Here is an 11571-nt window from a genome sequence, read left to right as displayed (position 1 = left end):
AAAACTAATCATGCATTAATTTCAACTGAAACAGCAGCTATTTTACAGTCACATATAATTGCACACAGATGTTTGGCTTCGAGCTGCCCACCATCCCAACAGTCAGGGGAATGCTCTAATCCTTGGAATCTCAAAAAGGCATTTTCTGCACAGAAATCTGATTTTACCTCTATTCAGTGTGACCACGTATCAGCTTGTTGCTTTTTACATCTCTCCTTAGTAGCTTTAAAAGGGCCAGGAAAGAAGCAAAGCTGTGGGGAGCCAAACCCATCTGCACAAAAGGTTACACCTGGAAGGAATATCCTGCCAAATTCGAGGACAAAACTAAGTTCATGCTTTCCATAGGTTTTAGCATCTGAATCCAGGCTACCTTTATACAAACTAAAATACAACAATACTTCACAGAGCCAGAGAATTGTGGCCGTGCCCTGAATGGTAACACAAGGACAACATAAGGCACTAGAGGAGCAAGGAGAAGATGGAGCAAAGCCTTCTGCTTCACATAAGGGAGTTAGCACTTCTGCTGAGGATTGCCAGCTTCCTGGGATTTTCACGGCAAGGTGCAGCTCAGTAGAGGAAAGCCTGACTGCTCTGGATTGACCCACAGTGGCTAAATCCTGTGTAAACACATGGAAGGAGAGGTGTATTCTGAGACATCGGGGCCCTGTGCTGTGGGCAAAACGTCAGGCAAGGGAAAACATGGAGAGGGAAGAGATGGTCTTGTTCTCTCTAGTGAGGTTAAGTCCTGTGGGTTAATGTGTAATGGAACTGGTCTGAAAGCCGGATTTCTGCCTCCTGTATGCTTCAAAGACAGCTCCTGGCAAAGAAAGTCAGTAACGCAGCTCTACCAAAGTCGTGTTTACAGGCTATTAAACATTTAGAAGGGCCAGAGTTCTGAAGCGAATGGACTTATGCCATACAAATGTTGGAGGCGCACAGGGGTTGGAGATCGTTCATCTGGAGTTCATGTTTTTCTGCTCAAAAGCTTTCATGCCACAGATGAACTCTGAATTCTCAGTCAGTGCATTTGAGGTAGAGGCCAATAAAAGTTTTACAGCTGAAAAGGGCCAGCATTGAACATGAGCGTCACATTTCTGACAGAACTTGATTGGCAATAGAAGGGTTGGGCTTACATTTAAAAAATTCCTGCAAGTAAAGCCTCAACTTGAGCCTCCACCCAGGAATCTGAGAAAAGTAAACTAAATTAAACAACTTTACCTGCTCGATCAGTCAGTTTTCCTTATTCATGAGCACAAATCAATCAGCTTAAAAAGCACCAAGTTGTTTACCAAAGGAAAAAAGAATAATAAAACAGAGAAACAAGATAACACATTAAGGACATACACATAGCACTTGAAGCATAACTGTAACCATTTTTGCAGCTCTCTCCTGGATGTGGCCAGCCGGGTGCCCCACTCACAGCCAAGCCTGGCTGCGTGTCCCACCACCCCCTTGAAATAAGCACAGTAACACTATTGTCTGCAGTTTCTTTTATTTCACCTTTTAGGCCAGAACACGTATGGCAATAGGAACTAACAGTCTCTTTGTATACAGGAGGCTCTTAAACAGTTTCTTCTCTAAATCAACAGAATTTTAACAATTTCTGCTTCACAAGAGATTCAAAACAAAGTAACTTTTTTTTTTTTCCCTTACATATTAATTTTGCCCTCTGATGCTGGAAACTATCACCTTGTATTAGGGTGATTTCTCACCCTCAGTACTTATAAACACAGTTAACTGGTTCAGTCTTTAATATCTGGTTTCAGATGACTCTCCATAAAATGTCTCTTGATAAAATAAAATAAAGCAAACTCTTTCTCCATCATAGTAAGTCAATGCATGTGGAATAAAGGTGGTTCAGACCTGACCAAGGGTTCCTCACTGATTTTCTACAGGGGATGATATCATCCGCAGGCTTCTCCTCTTGGGTCACCTTCTCTTCTAGACTCCTTTGGTAGAGGAACCATGCTTTGCATTGTCAGCTGCCAGGCTTACAAAGAGCACCAGCTTTTCATGTGTTCTGCCCTGTAGCTCTATCACTGACAGCTTTGCAGCCCCTGCCAGGAGTCCCCCAGCCTGCAGACCAGAAACACAGGCCTTCCTGTACTCCTAAAGGGCCCACTAACACTACAATTTGACATAATGAATCCCCAACCTATGGCTCACCAGACCTTCCTATATGGACTAACTCAGTGGCTTACAAGTTTCACCTGTCAACCATTGTACTCGTGTTGTTTGTTCTTTCCTCAACAGAGGGAGGTATCATACAATATGTGTCAGGTGTACTGTATTAACACATTTGTGAAGGCAGAGACCGCAACAGAAAAGATTAAGCATATAACATACAGTTAACCTCAGATAATTTTACTCGGTGAAAAAACAGTAGCTTCAAGAAATAAATTTCTCTAGATCAGTGGTGATAGGCAAGACTTCACCATCTGCTTGGTGTTTAGCCTCCTGCTGACCATGTCAGTAGGACCCACTGGTGCCTTTCTGACCCTTTCGCAGCTGTGTTTTTGAGCACCTCAAAGTAACTGGGAGACAGTTGTTACTGGAAGATAGTTGCCACTCTTCTTAGAATCATAGAATGGTTCGGGTTGGAAGGGATCTTACAGATCATCAAGTTCCAACCCCCCCTGCCATGGGTAGGGACACCTCCCACCAGACCAGGTTGCTCAAAGCCCCATCCATCCTGGCCTTGAACACCTCCAGGGATGGGGCAGCTTCTCTGGGCAACCTGTTCCAGTGTCTCACCACCCTCACAGCAAATAATTTCTTCCTAATATCTAATCTAAATCTCTCCTCTTTCAGTTTAAAACTGTTACCCCTCGTCCTATCGCTCCATTCCCTGATAAAGAGTCCCTCCCCATCTCTCTTGTAGCCCTCTTTAGGGACTGGAAGTTTGCTGTAAGGTCTTCCCGGAGCCTTCTCTTCTCCAGGCTGAACAACCCCAACTCTCTCAGCCTGTCCTCACAGCAGAGGTGCTCCAGTCCTCTGAGCATCTTTGTGGCCCCCCGCTGGACCTGGTCCAACAGGTCCACGTCTTGCACTGGACAGGTTTCTTTTTTCCTTTACTGGGCCTTTCATGGCTTGTGATGAGGGGACAGACCTCACTGACTGCCACTGCTGTGTCGAGGACACGGCCAAGGGCACCCATGGCCATGTCTTGGCGGCTGTCCTGCGGGCAGGGCGCTGCCACCACACAAGGCTGACGACGCTCCCAGCACTGAGGCTGCTGTGCGCAGAGCAGTGTGGCTCTGGGGACAAACCCCGGGCAGCAGACTGGAACCAGCAAGGGTGCAACAAAGCCCAGTTCGTACCTGCCATCATTTCAGCTGGCTGTGGCTGCCAGGGCAATGCACAGGCGAGCGGCCAGCCCCGGGGAGGGGTTCGGGGGACGCTGGGCACAGGGGTGACATGGCTTGGCGGCGGGAGCTGCTGCCCAGCACCTGCCCCAGCCCATCTCCCGGCCTCCCCGTGACCACCGGGGGCTGGCAGCACCCCAGCCCACGGCACCGTGCCTCTGGCCGGGGGGAGCGGGGTCTGTCCCTGGCTCCCGGCATGTCTGAGACGGAGGCACTGGGCACCCCGGAACCTGAAGGCACTGGGGCATGCACGGGGGACGTCCCCTCCCTTAAAGAAATCGAGCAGCTCCTGAACACCGGGAGGCCTTCTTGCAACCACGTTGATGAAGTATGGCCTAATCTCTTTTTAGGAGACCTGTGAGTACAGCTTTACCGACACACCCCCGCCGTACACTCTATCTATTATTATGCCTTATGGGTGCGGCTTTAGACAGCTCATAGTTTTGCTAATTGCTGTCATTTACACTGCAGACAGTGCAGTTTCCGAGATTAAATTATGACTAAGCTGGTACTTGCTTCTGGGTTAGCTCTTGGAAGGGATGCACGGGGCTGAGGCGCCAGCAAGTGGGTCAGGAGATGGAATCGCGGTGCTTGTCCTGCTCCGTGGATATCTCTGCACCCATCTCGATTGGTTTGTGTTTGTCTTTTCCTCAGAGTAACAGCTCACAACAGATTTATTTTGTGGAAGATGGGTGTGACCCATGTATTAAACGCTGCCCATGGCACAGCGTACAGCCACAGAGGCCAGGACTTTTATGGAGCGACCATTGATTACTATGGTGTCCCAGCCCATGACCTCCCGAGCTTTGATATAAGCCAGTTCTTTTTCCCTGCGGCACAGTTTATCCACAACGCCTTGAACACGCCAGGAGGTATGCAATTATTGTTGGTCCCATTTTTCTGTGAGTTGGCAGCCTCTCGTAACAGGTCAGCGCCATGAGCTTGGTGGTGGGCAAGTCACTACATGGTCTCCTGCCAGCTGCTGGTCACCTGCATGGTGGGTGGTGGGAGGAGGGAGTGCTGGGACCTAAGTAAGTCCCAAAAAAGTTTATGTGAGAAAAAGGGACGAACAGTGCAGGAGAGAGACTGGGGCAAAGAGGAAAGGAAGCAAAGTAGATCAAAAATATCTGGAAGGAAAGGCTGATTCAAAAAGGGAGAAGCAAAACCATGCATTTAAAATGGACACCCTCTTTTGAGATCCTCTTATGGCAACTGTATTTGTAAGAATAAATGAACAAAGAGACAAAAGTCCCAATTTCTACAGCCACCAGCCGCATGAAGAGGCTCATATATTGCAGATGAACTTCCTGCGTGAACAGGGCTGTGCCCCTGAGGAAAAGATTTACCTTTACCCAAGAAGATTTATAGCATGTTGCACAAGAGACTGAGCTTCTTGACACCAGTGCAATAAAATACTAATTAACCCGTATTACATAGAAAACCATCTCTTAGCATGAGTAAACTGGCATTAATGGAGCTGTCTCAGTCTGCATCACAAGTTCTGCCTTCAAAAGAGAATTACAGTCACAGCAAATTGCCTTATTATGCAATGATACTAGGCCAGTCATTTTTCTTGGTGGCTAATGTGTTAGTGCCATCCTTTCAGGCCAGCCTTTAGCATTCTTCTTCACCTAAGTAAGGCCCTCTGAAATCAGTGGTTCTGATTTTCTTCTTGCTCTCAACAGGACAACTTCATTGCTTCAACGGGGTTTTCTTTGATTTACTAGTGTTTCTGAAATCAGGTTGGGATCTTATGGCACTTCTCATACAACTGAGAGCAATAATTGCAAATTAGACTTAATTGATAGCACTTCATGTGATCTATCAAAACAGTAAGAAATACCTCACATTTGCAGTGTTATTCTGACCAAGCTGGAGAAGGCAGAAAGGGTTTGCCTTCCCTTTCAATTAAACTTTATCCACTGCACTGCTTCTCTTCCATGGTTGTAATCTTTTTTTTCTTTTATTCTTTTTTTTAACCAGCTAAAATATTGGTACATTGTGCAGTTGGAGTAAGCAGGTCAGCTTCCCTAGTCCTAGCATATCTCATGATAAACCACCACCTCTCATTGGTCGAAGCCATCAAAACAGTGAAGGAACATCGATGGATTTCGCCCAATCGGGGCTTTCTGAAACACCTGCGAAATTTGGATGTTCAGCTACGGCAGAAGAAGGACTGCTGAAAAATGCAAACCCATTTACATTCACTTTGCAGAGTTTCAGCCTTGCGCATACAACTTCCTATGGTCAACACACATTGAAAAAATGAAGAAAATTATGCATCAAAGAAAAAAGTCATCAGAAGTGTAAATAGATTAATTCTGATAGCTCAGCTCCTCCAAGACCGCACAGTTAGTATCAGTGCTGCAGAGCTGCTCTGCCCAGTGTGGTGCTACCACATCACAGTGGTTAAGATGGACCGAGTTTGTTCCTGGTTTGTGCTATATGCCAGAGACAAGTTCAATAACTGGCTCTAGCTGTACACTATGCTTGATTCCCGTCTGCTTGGAAGTGTAATATAACCAGCTTCCCCAGTTTGGTTACAGTTCTCATGTGCATATTCTTATAAAAGAAAGCTTTTTGTGTTTCAGGCCTGGATATGTGGTGAGGGCAATTTCTTAAGAGCCATGGGACTGCTCAGAAACATTCTTTTTTCGCTGGTCTGTTAAATATTGCGGTGCTACAGAAAGCTGTGACAGCCTGAAGACCCACACCAGCAGAATAAACTTCTGTGCAGCTCTCTCTGCCGTCTCTGGATCAGCAAACCCACAAACCTTTTCTTGTGTAAATGTGTTTTCAGCACAATAATGTATATTATGTAGGATATTGAGGACATTAAAAAAAAAGATGTCAGATCTTCAAAGCATTTTGTAAGCTCGAACTCGTCAGTTCACTCTCCTTCTGAATTATCCCAAGTCACTCATCGGTGTAAGTGGCTTTGAATCATCTCTGGTTTAACAACAGATAGAAACTTAACTTACACCGATGGCTAGGCTTTATTGATACAAATTAATTTCAAGCTGTTTTGAGGATGTCAGTTTTCCTATCGCCAGTTAATCGGTACTTAAACCAATGCGATGTTTTTCATACAGCAACAGCATTTGAAATTCATGCTACCACTGCCTGAAAATTAGCCTGTTACTTTGTGATGAACCATGAAGCGATAATCAAATCTATTTTTGCCCTTTACTACTGGTTTGATTTATTGATTAGCTGACTGTATAAACCTCCCCTGCCAGATTAAGTAAATACATTTCTGCTTTTTTTGTTTGCATTTGAAGCATCAGTTCTGATAATTTTCCTCTCTGCTGGAAGACACTTGCAATATTATTAGAAGACTTAAATAATGGTGACTTGTGAGTTGAACATCTTCCTTCCCAGACCCCCTATCCTCCTTAATCCTTGGAGAGGTTATGACATGAATGCTGATTCTGCCTAGAACTTGCGGCAATATAGAAATCCCCCCCCTATTTCAGTGTACACAAATGCTTTGCAAAATAAGCATATTTAAGATCCTTTCAGAGGTCTATCTGACTGTCTGTTCACATTTTCCTAAATCTTGCCAACGAGCTCCACTGACTAAAGAAAGAGAAGACATTGTACTGTAAAAAGATCAAATAGAAAAAAATCACATCTAAAACCCAACAGTGCTAGGACAATCTTTATACCTCACAAAGCAGCGGAGTGGTGGAGGAGGAGCTGGGTTTGCTTTGAAGTTCTCCATTAGAGTTAATAGGGATTTATATGAGTTAATATTTCATTATAATTTATACTTCATTCACGTTACAGTAGGTTTTAGTCTGGAAACCTTTTGAAGACATGGCATTGAAAAATCTGAAATTCATGTGAGTGAAATAATGCATCTTAATGGCTTTAGGCTGGGCAAAATTAGACACGTGTGAGCAAGATTAATGGAACCTCCCATCAGGATAATGCTTTGCATGCCCCTGAACATCTGTCCCGCAAAGCCACAGCTGTGAAAGCTGCTCCTGTTGTAAATTAGTACCTGCTCTCGGAGACACTGCTCATCCTGGGAGAGTATTGTTTCACCAGGGAGGAGAAGAGAAGAGTACGGAGCGAAGCTGAGTCAGTACGGCATCCCTGGCACCAATGGCTCCAGAGTGATCCTGTACGGCAAGACTTACTTACCCCAGTGGAGGGAATGAATTTGTTAGAAACTCTTTTCAAGGGCACTGGCAAATCACAGAAGTGTTTTTAATCTGTGGAGTGTGTTGCCTGTATTTCCTGCCTTATACACAGCTTAACTTTGGCTCTAGGTCTGCTTGGGGAAAAAGATTCCAGTCAACATAAGCAAAAGAGATAGAATTAGTCCCGTAACTTCATAAAATAGAAAACACTGTCTGCTGTGGTGTGCTAGGAGGAAAAGACACCTCACCTGTCACTTACACTACCCATAGTTCGGGTCATGATGTGACATGACGTTAGTGCGTCATTGTTTTCCACTATCAGCAGGAAAACTTGTATTTCAAATATTGGTTTGGCAAGTTAGACTGAGGAACAAAAGAAAAATACTGCCTCACCAGCGGCACTTTGTTCAGAAAGTGCACATCTGTCAACGGGGTCTACACAACCCGGGAGACCAAAGACACTGAATGTTAACTCCTAACTGAGGGAGGGTCTCCTTTTAAAAGATATTTAAGTACCTAAAGGTGAGCTGTACCTGCTGGGCTGGGGTTCACGTGGGTTCACGCAGGGGTGCCTGTGTCCCCTCCCAGGAGCCCATAGGAACTGTCAGCCCGATGAGGAGCCGATCACCTTCCACCTCCTCTGAAACAAGGCTTGCCTGCCCCAGGCTTGCCTTACCTGTTCTTAATTCCTTTATCTCTTTTCAACTTTTTTTTAATGTTTAGCTAAGAATGAATCTGAGAAAGACCACAGCAGAGTGCACACAGTTCAGGAACGAGCTCTTCCCATGGGGAAGGACTATGCCAGAAAGAAGAGTTAGACCTCCTCTGAAGAGGATCTGAAACCCAATTTTTAGTTCTTTTGAGCCACCTTACCCAAGGGGGTCGTGAGGGCTAGTGCCAGTGTGTGTCTGTGAGCAAGAGCACAATGAAAGGGATTGTCCCAGCTACAGCAGACTTAAATCTGCTTAAAGCAATCACAAACCCACAGTGTCACCTGAAGAGAGCCACGTAAAATTCCAGCGGAAACTTCCATTAATTTCATTTTCTAGTACAAGAACTGAGGGCATCGGATGCAGTCAGTAGAAGCCAGGTCTGAGATGAGGAGGGAGTTTAGGTGAGCTGTGTAATGCCTTGCCACGGGATGCTGCAGAGGGTAAATGGTCAACTGGAAAACTTTATGGAACAGAAATCCATTCAGGGTTACAAATACTTAGAAACCCCATCCAGATCTGGAAGCTCATAAGCTGCAGCCAGCTGGAAGCTAGGAGAGTGTTAGAAAGCAGTATAATTCATGCTCGTGTGTTCTTATTTTCTGGAGGCATCCACTTACAGCCACAGTCAGAGGCAGGATGGACCTTTTGGTGAGGCCCAGGACAGCTGTTCTCATGGTCTTTATTTTGAACTCACCCTTCATGTGAGCTGTCCCCTCTTTCCTGGTACTTTATTATTAGAACTGGGTCACATGAGGCATTTGGGACGGTGTCTCAGTTGCGTTGACCGACATTTCTTTCACGGGGAGAGCTCTGTGCTGGCAGGCACAGCAATGTAGCTTCTGTGGGGAGGGGAGCAGCGGGTTTTTTTGCATAAGATTTGCTTAATGCAGACTTTTCGCTTTTGTGGCTGTTCCCCATTCCATCGGGGATGTAGCACTGAGCTAATCCGGGGAGGCGTCAAGGCGAGTGCCGTATTTAGAGACAGCCACCTGCTTGGGAACATCAAGCGGCAGCAGAGAGCACGCCTCAGCAAAAAAAAAACTCCCCTGCAGATCCTGCAGCAGCGGCACCCCCCGGCTCGCCCCTGCCTAAATCTGCCCGTGGCCACCAAAAGGCTCAGAGCCCGAAGACGGTCAGACCCCACCAGCCCAGGAACGCTCTGAGCACGGTACCCCCCTCTGCCCAGGAACTGCCAGATATTTTGGACAGCTGCAAGGTGGAATTAAATCACACGGGTGAAGGGTTTCCTAATCTCTACATAGGCAATATGTAAGTGTTATTTGAGGCTGAGCTGTTCTGAAGGGCTGGGGAATACAGTACTTGTGAACATATGCTGTCCAACTACTTTATTTAGTTAGCGCTGTTAAACTTCAATGCCTTAAAATAGACTTAAGATTAGCACAGAAGGCAGCAAAGGGGCTGTCCATTAAAGAAAGAACCTACAGAACAGAATAAAATTAAATTAAAATGAGAATAAGTCTCTTTATTGCTTTGCATTATTTTGTAATTATTCAACAAATAGTTTTTATAAATGCTGCAAACATTTACCGTATAAAGCACAAGACAGACTTATGATCCTGAGTAGCCTTAAAATGGAACTTTTTTACCTTGTTCAGTTTATTTTTAACTAGAAGGGAAATTTTCACATTAAAAAAAGGTATTCTAATATTTGCTGTTTGTATGACAAGCCGATTCGCAGTTGGAAGTTCTGACAAAAAAAAACCCCAGATATTCTGAATGACAGCAGACTTCACTCTTCATTTCTGCAACTCGTGCAGATGGTTGTTTCAGTCTGGAGCATGGAGGAAGCACACAGTCATCTACACTCAACACGACTGGTGCCCAGTGTTATGCTAAAACAAGTTCTTTCCACCACCAGCAGGTTGCAAACTTGTTGAAATAGCTGGAAAGTATATACAATTACAATAATTCCTAAACGAGAGAAGCAGGAGGAACTAACGAACCTTTGGCTAATTGCCCGTTGGTTACAGCTAAAAGTGAGCATTCTTTTAGCCGTGAAAAAGCAAAGCCTAAAAACGAGCTAGGTGATTTTGGGGAAATAAAACCAGGTTTTGCAAGCACAGATTACATATTGCAGCCTGCTTCCTAATCTCACCGCCCACTGGTCGGCACTGGTGGGCACCCAGAAACGTGGTTGTGCAGTTCTGGCCCTGGGTGGGGAAAGGCAGAAGCCAGCACGACATGCAGAGCTTCACTGAACCTCTGCCTTGGTGACAAGAGTGGGAAACCAACCTTTGCCTTTCCGATTAAACCTTGTAACTATACTTGGAAATTAACTTTTTTACTTTGTTAGAACCATTTGGAGAACTAAGGATTTGCAGAATTAAGCCCAACAGACAATAAAAGCAAAGATTTAAGACTCTATAAAAATCACTGAAATTGTATTGTCTTAACACTATCATTTGATTTTAGACATTCTTTAAGTGCAGTTTTAAGACCTCCTTTTAATGCCTATGGTATGCTCCAAATTATTCTCACATGTTTATTTTCAAGTCACATTCTGTCTGTTGGGGAAAAAAATGAATGGTGGGAAAAACAGTGTGTACATGTAGTGAGGAAAAGGTGAACTTTGAGAACATTCAGCTAACAGGAGTAAAAATGTAAACAGGTTTGTTTGCTAATGCCACAGTTGATTGCTAGTATTGAGGTTAAATACAAAGAGCTACAGACTGCAATCAGTGAAATTGGAAGTTTATCAAGTGCTATAGATGGAATTTTCTTTATCTGCCAACATCAATATGACAAATATGAACAACACCTGAGAATAAGGTTTCATGGGATCTTTCTGAGGTGGAGATGGGGAACAGAGAGAGGATTTGCATTTAGGGCCCAACCCAATACTCAGTGAAGTCAATAAACAGAGGATGTTTCTGTTATGGAGCAAACCTGTGCCAGCATCAGGGCTTGTGCCAGAGCTAAAATAACCTGAAGCGGTACCATAAACTGTCACTGCTTGTTTCTGTGGAACCAGTTATGTGCAGTTTCTGAGGAGCTACTTGGAAAATAAAGGTCAATTTAGAATTAAAGCTGTATTCTATAAGAAGTATTTCTCCTTATGTTCTTTTAAGACATTTGATGATCAGCCTCTTTAAATGAGTTAAATATCTCTAGTAAAATAAAGTATGGATGGTTGACTTTACATGATGTCTTTCATCCCAGAGGACTTTGAAGTGGTCAACAAACTGATTATTAAATATTTGTCTGGCTATCAGCCATTGCTGATATGCAAGGCCAAGGCCAAGACCCTTTGGGTCGAAAGGTAAAATATTTTTTAAAGTGCCACATAATAAGCAGCTGAGGGCACAAGATGGAAAATATCCTCCA

General features: G+C 44.4%; 1 protein-coding gene across 1 annotated transcript; it reads left to right on the top strand.

The window, feature by feature from the left end:
* Nucleotides 1-3535: 3535 nt before the first annotated feature.
* DUSP13A (dual specificity phosphatase 13A) lies at nt 3536-6706 on the top strand. The gene is made up of 3 exons (XM_074154561.1): nt 3536-3722; nt 4020-4237; nt 5349-6706. Exons 1-3 carry the CDS (start codon nt 3562-3564, stop codon nt 5546-5548), a joined length of 579 nt encoding a protein of 192 aa, XP_074010662.1. The 5' UTR covers nt 3536-3561; the 3' UTR covers nt 5549-6706.
* Nucleotides 6707-11571: the final 4865 nt, after the last annotated feature.

The sequence above is a fragment of the Numenius arquata genome, chromosome 10, assembly GCF_964106895.1.
Source record: "Numenius arquata chromosome 10, bNumArq3.hap1.1, whole genome shotgun sequence".
In the NCBI taxonomy this organism is placed as follows: domain Eukaryota; kingdom Metazoa; phylum Chordata; class Aves; order Charadriiformes; family Scolopacidae; genus Numenius; species Numenius arquata.
This window is presented reverse-complemented; position numbering and strand designations above follow the sequence as displayed.